The following is an 18,139-nucleotide window of genomic DNA, read 5'->3' on the forward strand; positions in this document are numbered from 1 at the left end:
CACCGCTAATACGAGTATTTATAAATTCAAAAGAACTCGTTAACGCAGAAGAAAGCAAGTACGCTTCATGCTGGGTGGGAAACATAGGGTCTAAGGGATAAGAATTTTAAAGCTGTCAGAGACCCAAGGAAAGGAGCAAAGGGGAAACAAGAAAGAGAAGGGCTGGGACCCCTGGAAGCATCGCCCCCTCCATTGCCGCCTGCCCCCCCCAAGCCCAGGCTCCTGTGGCGCCGCTCGCAGCTGCAGCGCCGCTCCTGAGCCCGAGGTCCCGCCTGTCCCGGCCCTCAGGCACCGCCCGCGGCTCCACCGCTTGTCCCAGCGGGGCGGCTCCGCCGGTAGCCCCGGTGTTCCCGCCGCCCCCTCCAGCCCCTGCGGGCCCAGCGGTAGCCCAGCCCCCCCTTACGTTGTCCCTGTGCCCGTCCCTAGCCCAGGGTTTTAAAAATCCTCAGGATATTAACTGTGAATTTACGTTTTGTATTAAGAAGACTAAACATCATGGAAACAGCTGAATTTAGGACAAACAATAGGCCAATAAATACAATACTAGTGCTTTAAAATAATTAAATAACCATTTGTTCTTGCATCTATGTTGCTTCCAAATACTGGCAGAATTCCTTCAAATAAACAAACTGCTAGTTTTTTTGTTTTGTTTTGAATTTTTAAAGATTGCATTTTGGCAGTCATTCAGGCAAATCTGGACATTTGTTCCATTCGTCTGAAGTGAAAAAAAGCGATACATCTATCACATTGCACTTTCTCTCTTAGGAAGCCAAAACTAGGGCCCTCCAGGGAACAAGAAGTTTAATTACAAACTATCACTGTACAACAAGACAGATTATTGGGCAACAGTGCGTTCTGAAAGGTATTTGTCATAATGAGGAATGGGCAGGGTAATTGGTGTTTGCCAACTGACAGGCACTCGGTGATCGATGCATCTGAAGGGCCAACAGAAATTCTCCATCCTTGCTTAGGCTCTGCTGACAAGGCACTTTCAGCACTTCTCTCAGTGTTTGGTATCTCTCATTCCAAGTTCCTGCTACGTCCTGAACAGTTTTGGTGAGTGGTAATTTGTAATAGAGGATGGATGATCAGCAGGTGATTCTTCAGTCAAAAGGACTAGTTTTTCCAATTTATCTGTGGGATTTACTTGAAGTGATATGTCATGTAGTACTCAGATGACCTATTTCTACAAAGAATGAAAATTACTCAGCTGCATTAACTTACATATATGAGTGAAAATACAGTTAGATATTACTTAGCTCATAAATGTATAACTGAATAAAAAGTGTTCTCTGAAGGATACAAGTAATCTTTACTGCCATTTGGCGGTAGACAGAGAGAAGTGACACACCAAGGTTACTCTGCTCATCAGTGGCAGAGATGGGAAATGATCTCACCTGAGCTCCAGGGCAGCATCTTATGCATGAACTGTACTGCTCTCCTCGTTCATTTGGGAATAAGGTTAGCATCCAAAGATAGAGCAGAAACACATTCTCTGGTCAGGCCTGTAACTCTTTACAGTGCTCCTTGTACATTATTGTGAAGCACTTGACACCAGGCACAATCAAAAAAGGGATACTAGAATACCCTGACCCTTAATTTTATCTAGAGCAAAAAATTGTTACGTAGCAAAGTTCATGTCTTAGGTAGCTAAAGGAGAGCAGCTTCTTCATTTCACAAGATTTAATAGAACAGTCAAAGCACTAGAATGCTACTGAAATTAGGAAATGCTGCAATAAATCACAGAGTTCTACTGCTTGCATTAAAAAAAAAAAAAAAGTTAAAGTTTCTGGATTCCCATTTTAAAAATAGACTTCACAGTCATTAAAGAGTACTAGGGGTCTCTGAGAAGAATAAGCACAGGCTTTAATCTATTGTTTTTAATAAAGGAAGTCCTGCCCCATCTGTAGGGTCAGAATCACAAATCATCTATCTTATTATCTGAGAATAAAGACTGAACATTAGTCATATTCTTTTTATAACACAGAGTGACCGATACTTCAAAGCATTGTCATCACTGCTCTCTGGCTGTAAATGAAAACGTCATGGTGCTTCACTCTCATCTTGTATTCATATGCTTGACAGACAAGTTAAATGAGAATTGTCCAAAGCTATGAACCAAACCATGACAAAAGTAGCTCTTAGAGTGGTTTTAAATCACTCAAGCTGACATTCCTCGGCCCCAAATGTCAGACCACACAGTGCTGCGATGCACGCAGCAGGCAGAGCGCACTGTCTTGTTCCTCGGCTCCCAGCTTCAGAAGTGGCTACTCGAGTAAATAGAAACCTCAGAAACGTAGTTATGGAAATAGTGCATGTCAGCAGACTTCAAAGGGCAGAACATATTGATAATTGCAGAAAGAGGCCCAAAAGGGCTTCAATCACTCCCTGTCCCTGCAGGTTTTTTTGTTGTCCTCTTAAAGGAGCAATGACTGGGTGAGGATGAAACTGCCTTCCTGCCCAGCTGACAGAGGCTTTACAGGCATTCTAATGCTTCTGTTTGCACGGCTGCCCTTCCAGCTCTGTGCTGTCTGCAGCCTGAAGGCTTCCCCAGCTCTGAGAGCACAGACCAGCACTGGAAACACGACCAGCGCCAGAGGAGCTCCAGCGGTGACATCTGCTGAGCCCCCGGGCTCGCATCCTGAGCCATCGCAGGTCCGAGGGAAGCACCCGGCTCTGGTGGCTCCTTACCTGCCAGCACTGAAGCAAACGGCTGCTGGGGATCGAACGGCATTTCAACCTGCCAGACTCCAGGTTCTGGGTATCCAAACGGAATACCATTTCCTGAGAATAAACACAAATTCATTATCCTGGTGTGGCTACAGAGAAAAACTCACTTAGACAGCCTGTTCTGCTAATGTACAAAGTAAAGATGTGTTAGATCGTGCAGCTGTCATCGCAGCATTGATGTTTACAGTCTGTGTCTGTTTTACATCTGTATATTTTCATTCAGTGTTTTACTGTATCCTGGTCACTCTATAGGGAAACACAAATCTTAAAAAAATACAATTATTTTCAAAAAAAAGGAGATGCATTGTTCATTTCTACTCCAGTGAAAAGCTGGATTGTACTTAAAAGGCATTGGCTTCTATTTGGGAAAGTGCTGATAGACTGTGTTGCAACAGGAGACCCTGAAGGGATTCTGGCTGACTCAGAAATTTCTCCAGGGACTGCTGAATAATGTTCACAGCAGACACAGTTCAGACTCTTTTAAAATGAAAGAGCATATGCTCTCTCTTATTATTTTTAACAAGGCTAACGATACAAGAGATATCAGAATAGATTTTTCCTTGTCGTTTCCAAATACCGTGTGATTAATTCCTGGGCCACAGAACAAGGGCATAGAGGAAGATAAAGAAAATAAATTATTTAAAAATTATTCCCTATGTTTTCAGTGGGTAATCAACAAGTCGATTCCTGTAAGCATCCATTTGAAGCTTTCTTATAGTTCAGAATTGCCAACAAGGGCTCTTTTACTTGCCCCTTTCAGTGGTTTCCTGAAAGCACACTTAAGCTGAAATCCACTGTGAGTCCTGCTGAAGGCAAATTGATAGCTCAGAGGAGTAAAGTGAACTCTCTGCAGGTATAGAGACTTGATCTTCAGAATTGTCCTGCCATTAAGAGAAGGGAGATTGCCTAGAGAATGGCTTTTAACATATTTTCATTCACCATGCTTTCCTATCTACTGTGATACTTAAAATCCCTCTAGTACTCAAAAACCCATTCAATGTGGATTTAATGTCTATTGTAGAGAAAAAACTTTAGAAGCTAGTTTAAAAAAAAAATCAAAACACCTCCATGGTTTAAACGATTAAAAATAGGTGAAGTGATTTTAATTATTTGTTTCCATACCTCTGACTTGCAAGACGCCTGGAGAGTACAAATGACAAGCAAGTATGTCCAAAGATGGCCACATAGGATTAGACTTCACAACACATTAATTCAATTCATCCTTAATGGACATCAGATTATAAATGACCAAACCTTTCTATGTTATTGAGGTGCCTCCTAAACTCTCTAGGCTCAGAAGACAAAAGCCCAGGATATTGAATAATTAAGCTCCTTAAGAGAAAAGAAAAATCAATTCCAATCCGTGAACATAAATTCAATTTCCTCCAGCCGTCCTAGCTCATACAAAGCAGAATTCAACCAGCAAAAAACTCGTTACCTTCCCAAACCTGTGGAATATCCAGCAAACCAAATTCTCAGGCTCCTCCAGTGAGCAGAGCAAGGACAGAACTAAACTGATTTTTTTTTTTTTTTCTTACAATGCTACGCTGGTGTCCAATTGTCCTTAGTTCTAGGATGTGCAACCCTGAGCTGCTCAGGGAACCCTTGCCTTATCACATGCGAAGAGGCTGTCTGCAAGCCCAGCAATACTCAGGGGACCAAGGGAGTTACAGATCAACATCAAGTATTTCAGGCTTCACCCCGACAAACTAATGGACACTACCAAGCATTCACACAGAATTAACCTCCTGCTTTCACTTCGGGCAAAGCTTTCAAAGAAAAGAGCATCCCTTGGAGAGCTGTGGCTAACAGCACCAACCGGGCCAAGCCTCTTCTTCACCAGCCAAGAGAAGTTTTGGCAGCGACTCGAGCAATAACAAGACAAGGACTTTAATCCCCTTTAATTGTGTGATTCTGTTGGGGATTTGTGCTGCTTCAAAAGCAGTTTCTGCTGTGGTTTTGAGTCACCTGATCCACACTGTTTTCCTCTCTGTTTTCACAGCTCTGGCATTGGCCAGGAGAGCACTGTGCAGATCCATGAGCAGCTTTCAAAGGTCAGCAGAGCACTGCCTGGTTTCACAGCCTCCGTGAGGCTATCTCAGGGCCTGGCTCTCCCAAGCATCCCACAGCTTCCTGGAGAGGTTGCTAATTACCAGACATTCATTATCTGTTCTTATAACCCAGAGATTTAAATTGAAAAAAAAAAACCAAATTAAAAAGGGGAGGGACGGAAGAATGAAAAAATACTAAGAGAATGGATCTGCACTAAAAGTGCTTTGACTTATCCTGTAGGACTCCTGGCTTCAGTTCCTACAAGGAGACATTTTCAACTGCCTGTCAAATTCACATCACTGGGCCTATCCTCAGCACCCTCCAGCCTTGTCACATTTATATGGAGAGGTGGTGGAAGGATGGTGGCTGAAGGGTGTTTGGGGCTCCAAGAAGGAAAGGGAAAATATGCCTGATGCCATTCAAGGCTGATAACTCAGTAGGAGGCTGTAGAAGAGCTTCTCTGTCAGAAGAGGCAGGAGCAGTGCTGAACACTGCCCAACCTACCACTGCAGCTGAGCAACCAGGAGGAATGTGGGAGAGGCAGGACTGGGAGACAGTGAGGGGATTAGGAAACACGATGCCAGGATTCTTCTTCCATTTCCTTTCTAAGGTAATTGGTCCTGTCTAACTGAGACAGACCCCTTGTCTAGACTGGCTGCCGGACTGAACAGTCAGACCAAATCCATAATTTCATAAGGTCTGGTGAAAACAACCTTCACAAATGAAGTAGTTGAAATGAAGTAGGGCAATGGTAGAGTGAATAAGGAATCTTGCTAATGAGCCAGAGGTAAACCAGAGCCTTACTTACACTCTTGCTGAGAGCTGTTCTGTTCCATTCAGCTGTGTATTTGATCATTCAGCTAAGAAACCAGCATGATACAAGGGATCTAAAATTTCAGTTGCTTCAACCGGAATATCTAAAGTAGCAAAGCAAAGAAGCCAACAAATTATTTCACTGTAAGCCAAATTATACAGGATATACCAGACAATACCAGGAGCATTAATGGTTTATTAGGGAAAGAACACCACCAAGTAGATCTCTCATAGCTTCAGTTTTCTGTTGCATAGGCAGCCCCTCTGGGTTGGTCATCCAACACACAGATTGGGGGGTACATAATTATGGGTCTCAGTCTGGGCAAGCTTAATCACTTTTTTTTCCATGAGGACCTTCCCTCGATTCCATGTGTCAGTGATAGAACAAGGGGGACTGGCTTTTAATGAAATATGGTAGGTTTAGATAAGATAGCAGGAAGAAAATTGTTTCCTTTGAAGGTGGTGAGGCCCCGGCACAGATTGCCCAAAGAAGCTGTGGATGCCCCATCCCTGGAAGTGTTCAAGGCCAGGCTAGATGGGGCTTTGAGTAACCTGGTCTAGTGGAAGGCATCCCTGTCCATGGTAGGGAGGTTGAAACGAGATAATTTTTAAGGGCCCTTTCAACCCAAACCATTCTATAATTCTATTATTCTGTTTCAGGTTATTGCATTTATTAACTTTAAACCTCATTTCCTATATTCCTATAGAATTTCACCAAGCCCTGAAGAAAAGAGAAAGCTATTTCTATAGCAGCATAGGAAGCCTGCACCACAGGCAAGCAGAGGGACAGGTCACACACATCTCAACACTGTCTGAGAACAGTATCAGTGGGATAAATACAGCCAAGGTGTGATACATATAGGAGTTAAAAAGAGACTTGTGTACTAAGTGGCTGCTTGACACAACACTAAAATTCTTCTGTTGTGGGGGTTAGGTCTCAAACATTTACCACTTAGGATAGTGATTTCTTTGTCACCAGTAAATGAAGACCAGTCAGCTGCTAACTTCAGCTCAGGAATATGCCACTAGTGATGGAGGACATCCAAGACCTGCTTGGTGACCAGACTGCAACACACTGCAAAGTCCTGAGATGCTGTCTCTGGACTCAGGCTTAGAGAACCTTTTCAAAGTGTTTATTACTCTCACGCACAAGGCACAGGAAACCCTCTGCGGTATATGTACATTAAAGACAGAACCACAAGTTTCATCTTGAACTCTGAATGTGTGTGCGCAAGGAAAGTATGTGCAGAAATGACTTACTAGAAAGGAAGACATCTGGGTCAGATGTTCTCTTCACTTAGTTAATCACATGGAAGTGTCATTCTGAAGAACTTTGTGTATTAAGCCTGAGGAAAAGTGCTTTGTTCAAAAGCGATATGCACATAGCAAATGTGAGAACAAGAGTTCCCGTCTGACCCACAGAATCCACCACTTACCCTGTTATTTATGCAAGCTGCTGTCAGGTCATTTTTTACACACTCACATAGTATTTTCCAATCTATGATGAATGCTACACAAGATGAGGGCTATTCCTTGACATGTCAGACTAGTGAGAAAGTTAAATTACCTCTTTGTGAGTTCCAAGCTCAATGTATCCACAGAGAGGGTGAAACGCTCCTGTGCCACAGACATAAACATGGGTCCAGTCGTACGGCTGAAGAACTCGGATAAAATTGGCACACTCTGTCTGTTGGGAAAAGAAAGATAAAGGTTACTTTTCATGTTTATTCTTCTCTTTCACATTATACATAGAATATAAGTTACAGCCATATAAGCTTATATAAGTTACAGCCATAGCATTGGTGTATTTAAACTCAGAACTACTGTAGCAGAAACTGTTTACAAGTAGTTCAAACCTGTTAGGACTATAACTTGACAGTGGCTATCTACCAGGCAGTTCATCAATCAGACTTGCAAACCTAATTCTGCTGTATGCTTACAGCCACGAGAAACTGTCTGCTCACACCACGGTTCGGAGGGAATCTGTTCAGCCAGTGTTGTAGCAAACACCACCCGTCAACAATTGGGCAGAGGTCGCAGAGCCACTGGGTTTGTCTGGCTACCAGTCTTCCTGCCTTTGCTCCCAGCTCAGGGTACTGCACATGCTTTAATACCAAAGATCACATGATTAAAGCGACTGCGGTGGGCTGAAAGGCTTCAACACACTTCCAAGGGCATGCTTTGTCTCTGCACCAACCACATCTTACTGGTGACTTTTATTTGGTCATTTCTGAGTCCAGTGGGACATCCTGGCTCTAGCTGGGCTTGCTCCATGTTGTTGTTGTTGGTAAGTAGCACAGGCATGCTTGCAAGGATGATACATGGGGCTGGGGGAAAAGCCTTGATTTAGCCTTGCCCAGAACGAAATGAACACAAAAACACATAACAGATACTTCAGAGGGAACACACAGGATTGATTTGTTCATATGTTCAAGCCATCACCCTGCATCTAAGTGAGAGTCCGAAACAACTATTTCCCTCTCAGGACCTTCTCCTTTTTCTCTTAGTGTAGAAATAGACCAGCACAAATCTTCCACATGCACCAGTATCAGAATATTTCCAATGCTCAGCATTGTTTAGGTTCTGACTGCTGTAAAGGTAAGGGTAGTAACAAGTTAGAATAAAAAGCTAAACTCTTCAGGCAGAGAGCTGAGAGCATTTTGAGCTGGAAGATACCTTGGTAACCGACATGCTGGAGATTTTTTTTGGAGAGAAAAGGAAGAAATTTTATTTTACAGCCAGGAAATGTTTACATTTAGAGTGGGCTCTAGACACATGACGTAATCTGTGCTGCACAAAACATATAAAAGTTGTATTGTGTACACGTATGTACCTTAAATATACTTCCTAAAGAAGATTTGTGGTTTCTGGCAAAAGCCATTGAGTCTGAGATTTTTTTTTAAACCCCAACTGCAGCTGTCTGCAAATTAAGTTGATTTGTACACTGCTCTACTACTGTTTCTTTAATGAATTATAATGAAGTTACATTCAGGATACACCCAAGAAAAAAAAGAAGCATTTTAATGTGAGAAAAGAGGATTCCAGGGAAATACTGCCTGGTATACATTTTTGAGGAAACGCCATTCATCTCTCAGCTGCATTTATTACACAAAAGAACAACATATCATGATTGATGCCTGCAAGATTGAATTTTTTTAAGTATTAATATTTAAAAACCAATAGAAATGTAACTTTGTTTTTCAATTAAGAAAAAACACTTAGGACATTAGTTCAGAAGAAGTGTAACAAGAGCTTACTAAAGCATTTTTTGCATTTAATAAAAAATACATAGATATGCATAATCCTCAGCCATAATAAAAAACATACATCATACTTACATGGGCATCTTTCCCAGCTAATTTGCATAATTCTACCTTTTCTTTTGCTGCAGGCCAGTAAATCTGTAATAGAGTTAAAACAAGACAAAGATGATGAAGATTATACACTGTCCTGTGACTGTAGATTATTCCAGGAATAAACAGTTAAAACAGATTTATGCATGTTGAAGGACCTTGCATGTAAATTGAAATGAACATGACTTCAAGTACAAGATCCCATTACAAAAAGTTAAGAGGCTTTAAATCAACCCCCCTGATTCTTGTTTATTTCTTCATTGGCTACATGTACTTTTAAAAAGCATTCAGTTAATCTGGCCGGGGCACCTTGTCACCATTATGTGTTTCTCTCAAAGTTATGATGAGCCAAATCATCTGGAAACTAAACTGATTGCAAAGCCAGGCAAATTACATTTGTAAGAATTTGGTCCAGTGGACTTGGCAGAACTGTTATAAAAAAAAACACTTAGCTCTTTCTGCCAATTTTCAAATGAAAATAATTAGGTTCAAAAAACTAAGGACAGCTGAAGGGAAATTTGTAGAACAAAAAGTACATTTGGCGGGAATCAACAGTGCATGGTTTAAAAACATCAACATTAACTGAGTTTACTGAGAAAATGACACAGAAGTTTAGAGAAGAACTGTGGACCTTAGATAATTGCCAGTATATATTGATACTGTTTCTCTTTCTTTTTTAATCTGCCCTGCAGAATTCTACAAAATAGGTTTTGATGTAGATAAATCCAGATGACAACATACTATCAGTTACTGTAATCCAAATTGTGTTGGTGAAGAAATGTCAGTGAACAACAGTGCAGGTTCTGCCTCACTGATTTCAATTAAGCAGTCAAAACTGGATATGATTGAGTACATCTGATTCTATTAAATTTCAAATAGAAGCTAAATACAGATTCTTCTCGAATCACTGTGTTAAATATGGATATTTTGTACTTCTAATTTTGACAAGAAAAAGCAATTGTTATTTCTCATGACTAGTAATAAAAACACCACAAATCACACTACTTTTTAAGCAAATATTGATTAGTAAATTGCCTGAAGTCCCAGGCACCAGTCAGCAGGTCATTAGTAGTCACAAATGCTTTATAGTAGTCTCCAGTCATGCTTTACAAAATCTTAAATAGCAAATGTATAGGAATGAAGAATTATTATAATATGCACTAGAAATAAAAACAACATCAAGGAAGGACGCACAACTCAGTGGCATGCAAGAGGAGTTGACTGCTGTCATATTCCCCTTCACCCAGCTGTTGGCACCTTACTGGAAGTGGCTTGACATACCCAGGCTCAGTCCCACACAGGTAAGGAAAGCAAAAAGCAAGTGGCCTCCCTCAAGTACCTTATCACTTTCCAAAACCTACAGTCACTGTTTCTCTCAATCCGGAAACAGTCTGGATTTTACTTCTTTCTCTTTCCTTCCCAGTGAAAATGGATGTATTGGATTTCTGCAAGGAAATTAATTTCCTCTCAAGTGAACTCCGTTACCTTCCTGATAAAAAACCTCTTAGCAGAGACAATGTCGTTTAAGTTACTTAAACCTTAACCCTCTGCAACAATATTTACATGGAGTCAGAGATAAGACAGTGTAACAGCATTGCAGCACTGGAGCACAAATTTGCTTTCCCAGAGCATTTTCTCGGAAAGATCTGGTCAAAGCACCCAGGTATGGAAATGCAATCAGCCATCCCAGGGATGTGTGGATGGCACAGAGCACAGTGCCAGGAAGCACAGAGGAAAGTACTGGAAACATCATGAAGGGCTGAAGGTAGGTCCAGTCTGGTCTCCACTGCAACACAGATAAGTTTAAGAAGAAAAGCTGATGAAAAGCGACCCGTGAAGAAAAGCTGATGAAAAGGAACAGATAGAGGAACGTAAGATCATGGATCTCCAAATACATTTGGCCACGGAGATTTGTCTGAGATCTGATCCTCAGTTTTCTTGTACATAAACTTTATGCCCAAGATCCCTGAATCACTTACAGGAAAGCCTCGAGGTCTTCAAGGGGTTTGGGAGATTTTTGGCCAAAGTTTAGTTATCCAATGAGGTAGACAAGATGTCCCTTTGTAGGCTTTTGAAAATGCCCACCTGTCCTTGCCAACTACACAGAAGAACTGGAGGAGTTAAAAACAAGAGACATCTGCTTCAGGGCTTCAGAAGTGTTAATGGACTTGAGTTACCCTCAAATCTTCTACAGATTCGTTCATGGGAATCAGTGTTTGTCCTACAAGGCTGAAATACACACATCCCCCCTTCTATGATAATTGACCACAGACAATTATTATTTAAAAAATCAATTGTTTTACTCTCTAGTTACTCAACAGCCTCAGTATTTAGCATTATATAAGGCCACATTAGACAATGAAAAGTGAAGCTAAGTGATCTAACTTGAAAATCAATTTGCAATTATATATGGGGGAGTAAAAGTGATATTTATTAGCTTACCATATGAGAAATGAGAGATTCCCAGAAACTGTCAGTTCTAAATCGTAATAGATCAAGAAAATTGCATCATTTGATGAGTTGCATCATAAAAATTGCATAAAATAATGAGTTGATGTGCTGAGCAAAAAAGCATGAATTTCATTTTTTATTACAGGACATGCTGTGTAACAGTGCCACAAGCCTGGTTCCCTCAAACACTGGCACAAGCAACATTATACATGTGTACTGACTTTTCTGTAGGGGGTGAAATTAAATTGTACCGTTATATTTTATTCCAATGTGTTACTTAGTTTCACAATATGCCAAAAAAGTAAGACTGGAGGCTCCTGTAGTTTCTTTCAGATTTAAAATCATTTAGCTTGTAAATGGTTTGAAGCTTTGAAGTTGGTCTTTTTTTTTTTTTTTTCTATTTATATGCTTTATTCACAATGGTAACATCTTATTAACAAATTCTCTTTTATTCCCAAATTTCTCAATAAGTAAAAACCTCAAGGAATGGAAAAAAACCCCCAGATAGCCAGGCCTTATATATTAAAGGTGACAACAACATTGACTTGTAAAGTTACAATAATTTTGTGTTACAATCAGTACAAATTATATACTTAATATACTTTATAGTTGTATGTATCTGAAATGTCTGGAGAAATCTTAGAATAGCTAAGTGGAGTTACTGCATTTAAGGCAAGAATGCAACTAGTTGGAATATGTGAACTGTATACTTAAACAGGATTCTTTTCTTTTCTTAATCTTCGGTTTATTTTCCTTTTAAAATAACCATATCAAAATTCCAAAGGTCAGCTACTGTCATGATTTCTAGATTTTATCTTCTATTGCCCAATTAAAAGAAAAAAAACAACCTCACCATTACTTTTAAATCATTCTTCAAATATTTTCTTAAATTTAGGAATGGGAAAGAAATTAAATTCTCCTAATAAATGGAAGTTAATAAACTCTTTTCTATCAGAGAGAAAGAAAACCTCCCAGGAGTACAAAATTAAGCAGTACATAAGTGTAGGACAGATAAGGTATCACTTTAAAGGGTAGCTGGAAATTGATTTCTGATTAAAACAAAACATTTAAAACCACAGAGGTCTTTTCCAGATCAGGAGCAGTGAATTTCTAAAAGTAACATTTTCCCTTCCTCCAAATATGCATTTTACTATAAGAAAGGAATGAAAAAGGAAGTAATTTTTTTTAATACATTATTTATATATAAATAAATTGGTATGTGAATGCTATATATATATATATATATATATATATGTATGTATGTATGTATGTATGTATGTATATATAAAAATAATATCTGGATCCACCACTAAGAGCCAAATTTCAGCTGCCATCTGTCATGAATTAATAATACTGGTATTTTACTCATTTTTATGTATGCATCTTTCTCTATCAGATTTTGTTCCTAGCCTAACACTTAAGATTATAAATCTTCAGGAGAAGGGGTGCTCAAAGATAAAACAGTGAAATCTGATTACAAAAAAATGTGTGAAAGTACAGCTTTTTCAAGAATCACTTCTAATTAGGCTACTAAATCTAGGATGGTGCAGAACTTTACAAAATGAGTGGAAAATGCTATCTATTGTCACAATACAAAAGAGGAAGATCACAAGCTATCTAAACAATTTAGAAGCCCACTGGTCTTTTTTCATCTGTTTTTAAGGTTTCATAACAAGTTTTTAGGTAGGGAAGAAATAATACAAGTTTCCAATGAAAACGGAGTGTGGCAGAGAAGACAACAGAACTTGGTAAACAGCCACTATCCCACTCTAATATTGTACTTTTCTTAAATAACCTAGCTGAATTACATTAAGGTGGTAGAGCTGCTCTTCATCAGGGCTCCATTTAAGTATTCACTACATTGTCACACGGAAACTGATTAGCTCAGCTGCCAAAAACAGGCATTAGTACAAGAAAAAAAAAATGGTCTGATAAGTAAAGAACTTGAGGTACAAAGTTACTCGTGCAGTTCCCCAAGAAACAGTGTCAGAGCTCATCCTATTTCATGCACCCTTCAGTAGCTTTGGTAAAAACCCAGAACTCTCCAACAACCCCTGCAGATGACACAAGGTTGGGAAGCATCACTAAAACAAAAGAAGTTAAATTATGCAGGAATAATCAAAGGGCTCTGAAGACCAGAATTATCAACAGCCAGAGGAAATGGGTATAAACTGCTAATAAATAAATATAAATAATAGATTGTAGATTTTAACAAAAATCAAATCTGAAACATCGGCGTAACAAGGATCTGTTCCACAGCAACAACATTCCTAAAGAAGTTGCATGAAGTATCCCAAAGGGCCGCTTACAACAGATGATGATTTGGGACCCTGAGCCAGTGCACGCTGGGACAGATGAAAACAACTTGTTCCAAAGCTGCTGTTGGGGATCTGACATGTTTATCTATTTGGCCCACATGGGGCTGTGTCTTCTAGCACCGACAGCTCCTGCAGGTTGGCAGCTTTTCAAAAGCTTGTCAGGCCTTGACAGCATTCCTATTCCTGCGGAGCTGGGCGGGTCGCGCTGCAGATCACACCGTGATGATCGCGCTGACGTGTAACCCCGCGGGCACTGTTAGCACAGCCACAGAAAGGGGCACCATTGCTTTGCAGCTATTTACCCACTGTTTACCCAGCTGACAACATTTTGTATTTCGTATTTATTTAGCGCAAGGAGTAAAATAGAAAAGGCTTTTGCAAACTCACAAGAAACTTCGATGTACTGACGTCATGTTTCCAGCAGGATCCCAGAGGTTGGTGCTCCTATAGAACTTCTTTGCCAGCTTTCCAGCCTCTCATGCTATTAAACATCTCTCCGTTTTACACTGCACTTCTGGTGGTAATGGCACAGAGGCCTTCAGTAGAACTACTTTCCTTTGCTGACCATCTTTATTTTACTCACAGGAAGAAATCACAATTTTTCCAGTTTGCAAATAGCTTGCAGAATTTGTCAGGGACACTTCATAATGCCATTCCTGCAACAGGAGCTAATGGCTTCTGTACAGGAAAACTTCAGAGAAAATACATCCCTGTTACAGAAAGAAGATTATCCATTGCTATATTTTATATATTTATTGACTATAATCACTTTCGCTTTCTGCATTCATCTGTCATTCTGGAGGACTTGCTCATTACACTGTGGTACTTGCTGTTGTTTTATAATGAGGTTTACAAGCACTGGAAACCAGACAGATTTTTTTTCAAGCTGCCAGCTAAGGAAATTTTCAACCTATTACACAATACATTTCATAAAAACTACAGTGATTTAAGAAATTCTGACTCCAGCAGAACTACTGATTTATTTCATCAGGAAAAATACACCAGGAAATAAAGCTATAACTTAATATATGGAAGTCAAATTAACTAATTTAGGTAAATTAATAGGTTTTAAAAAGGAAGTTATTAAATTATATATATGTATACATTAGAGAAGGGAGCAGGATACAATGCTTTGGATCCTTCTTTGCCAGAAATGTCTTAATATAGAGCATTAGACTCTAAAATATAATCTTGCCAAGTAATTATATCTACACATGAGAATAAATTGTTGGGGATCCTGACTTAGCTTTTGGAGGTATCAGTAGCTCCTAACAAAACAAATATCTGAAATTGAGAGCTTTATCAAAGTAAGAAGTTCATGTTCAGCTTTGTTTTAAAGAACGGAAACCCCAAACTATGCACAATCTTGCACTGCAGTCTCAAAGCTGTTATGCCTCTCTCGCCCCATCAGCGTGCTTTTAACACTCCTTCCACAAAGTCCACAAATGAACACATCATTTATCGGCAGAAACTTAATATTCTAATCAATTTCTACTCGTTTTAGTAGCTGTATGTAAGCAGATCATTTTTTCCAGATGACTCGTACTCCAGAGGAGTACAAAGGACACACTTCAGACCCTTGTAGTCCCAACATGTGTGGTTTCCCCACACTGGGAAGGCCTGGAAGTGAGCCGCCTGGCCCAGTGCCAACCCAGACCACGCTCAGTCTAAACACAGCACCGGCAAGTGCTACTTTCTGACACTTCACTGCTACTGTAGAGTATCCTTTAGCTTCCTCCTCAGGGGCTGAGATTTTATACACAGCTCCTCACGCAACTTCCTTCATCTCATCCCTTCCCTCCACTGCAAGATTCAACCAGCCAAGCACAGTGGAATTAAAGAGAAACACTCACGTGACATTGCCTTGTGTTACCTGGGCATTTAAGCAAGAAGATACATTTATAAAGTTGTTGAATGCCCATGGAGACCTGGGAAATCAGCACACCAGGACGTTCTGCAAGGCTTCTCAGTCAGTTCTACCCATTTAAATATATTTTGCCTCAGTGCTTTTTTGTGAAAAGTTAAATATTATCTGAATAGTTAAACTATTATTTTACTACTAAAAGAAGTATTTGAACCTGCACACATATTTAGTCCAGATACGCAAGTGGTTAGGAATTTTATTCCCTCCTTTCTGGTTACCACAGATACGTAAGCATGCATTCTCTATTCATCTTAGGAAATCCAAATTTTCTTTCCAATACAAAGTGAGTCTTTTCTCTACCACATTTATACCAAATGGCACTGTCTGACTGCACATTAGTGCTCCTGGCTCCATCTGTGTTCTGCTCAAAGCACAAGGTCCGTAATGAACAGCGCTGGTTTGGCCAAAGGGAAAATGTCACCAGCTTGGACTGAGGGGTGGCTCACACAGAGTGCTGCCACCTCCAGAAAGGTCTGGGCTCAGAAAGCCCCACTGAACATAATGGGAGGTGACAGCACTCAGCATCTCTCAGGAGGCAAGCAGAAGCCCACAGAAACAGAAGTCTGCTTTTCACACAAACAAAATCTGTCTTCTACAGAAAGCCTACACCAAAAATCAATTTGTGGTCTGAAAATTTGCAGTTGTGAGTAGTGCTGTTATTAATGCAATATCCTGGGAGGGGTAGTGGATTTTGAATCAATTACTGAGATGACAGAAGCAAGGTAAGTGCTTGATAAAGCATGCCAGGAAGAAATTTCCTGAAATACCCAGAATCTGAGTTTTACAGAAACTGCCATGTGCAGCATTGCTGAAGTCCAGATAAGGAACAAGATATTCAGACTGGTACTGTATCTCTTCTATACAATGACAGCAAGCGTTGCTCTCAAACGTGAGGGCAAAATAGTCTCTTGTTCCACCTGTTCAGCTCCTGCCTGCAATCACATTAATTCAGGGTCAGTTACCTCTTCAGAGCTGGCAGCAGTACGTAGTAATTTAAAACCACCCTCTGGTGCCTAAAGAAAATACCAAACACAGCTGAGAATTCAGATTTTCTTCCTATCTGGGACAAGCAGGAAACCAGTTTTCATGTGTTCCTGTTGCAAGCATCTGGTTTCCACTCATAGCAGTCAACTGTGCTTACAAAAGCTCCAGTTCACCATGTCTGCTAGAAATATCGAAGGCTAAATTGTCATCTTATTATCTCAAGTTAACACACTGTCACCGGGCACAGGCAAGGGACTACAGCAGATCCCAGTGGAAGCTTTTCCTAAAACTAGTCATTCTAGATATTAACCAAAATGTTAAAATTGCCACTTTTATTTTACTATGATTTAAACCATCCAAATTGCCTCTGCTCTGTTCAGTATTAGAGTAAAGTAATCCCAGGGATGCCAGGAAGCAATGAAAGAGCTGTCTTCAGTTATTTCCTTCCAAATGCTTTGAAATGAGGAGGGTAACCATGACCAGAGGAATTGAGAAGTGAACACTCTGAGCTGCATTTTTCCTGTCTGCTGATATTTTGATGCTATTTTCATGCACTGCAGGGCTCTTCCACACAGCTGATCTCTTGCAGGTCATCAGTCACAAAGGACATCAATCAGCACAAGAAACTCAATTGATTAAAGATAATCTGTATAACTACGGCAGGTGAGATGATCAAATCTTGGTAAATTTCATTGCACAACGAATCTGCAGTTACCCAGAGAAGAAAGAAAGAAAGAAAAACACAAAACCAACCAAACAAAAAGAATTTAACTTAGGAGATAAACTCCGTGGAAAAGGCACTGACCTTTTTTACATTTTTGTTTACATCGACCAAGTTGAGCAGGAAGATGTGGTCCTTTGCCCCGACTAGTAGCCGGCCCCTCTCCTCATCCGGCAGCAAGGTTCGAAAATCAAGCCCCTCTGTTGAGCCCAGGAATGGGATGCAGCTGTTTGAAAGCAGCAAGTCTGTGGGAAAACGAAGAAAATCTTTATAATCAAAATGTTTATATATGACTCATCAGTGTCTTTTATAAATACATGCAACCAGCATGGAGTGTACCAGGGAAATGAGTGCAGTCTTGGAGCATGTCTTTCCAGAGTTATAATACAATTCCTGTTAACTTCGGGTTCTCTGGGGTTTTTCTTACTTCCAAATTGGGCAATATTTACTTGCACAAAATATTTTTCTATATAAAATTTTCTTAACAAATTATCTGTATGGCATAAAGGAATGAGAAATTCAACAGAAATTAGAAACCAAGAAAGACATATCTTTGCAAGATGTGTGCTATATCTTTCCTTCATCCCAAGAAAACGAATTCTGTTTATATCACCATACTCATGGATACACATGATCAAGGATCAATACCTCACCGTATTTGGTGCTCCAGATATAAAGCAGCGAAGAAGGTCAATGCCAGCCAAGAATAATTAGGAGCAGGAAACAGTGGGTAGGAACATTTGAAGATCATCCAGTTCAACTCCCTCACTATGAGGAGGAACATCTTTCACTG

At 40.1% G+C, this 18,139-nt stretch overlaps 1 protein-coding gene across 6 annotated transcripts in view; it reads right to left on the reverse strand.

Moving 5' to 3' along the window:
* Nucleotides 1-453: 453 nt before the first annotated feature.
* LOC138104433 (semaphorin-3D-like) overlaps nt 454-18,139 on the reverse strand; it is a 31,485-nt gene continuing 13,799 nt past the window's right edge. Inside the window, exons 2-6 of one of the 6 annotated variants that reach the window (XR_011148064.1) lie at nt 17,431-17,591; nt 8,934-8,996; nt 7,163-7,282; nt 5,591-5,699; nt 454-2,784 (exon numbers count right to left, since the gene is read on the reverse strand). Coding sequence is in view for 2 of the 6 variants with exons in the window: in XM_069003725.1 (XP_068859826.1) it covers nt 2,488-2,784; nt 7,163-7,282; nt 8,934-8,996; nt 17,431-17,591 (641 nt within the window). In the remaining 4 variants the exon portion in view is untranslated. The other 5 variants (XR_011148066.1, XR_011148065.1, XM_069003726.1 and 2 more) reach the window with 5 other exon arrangements.

The sequence above is a fragment of the Aphelocoma coerulescens genome, chromosome 1A, assembly GCF_041296385.1.
Source record: "Aphelocoma coerulescens isolate FSJ_1873_10779 chromosome 1A, UR_Acoe_1.0, whole genome shotgun sequence".
NCBI lineage: Eukaryota > Metazoa > Chordata > Aves > Passeriformes > Corvidae > Aphelocoma > Aphelocoma coerulescens.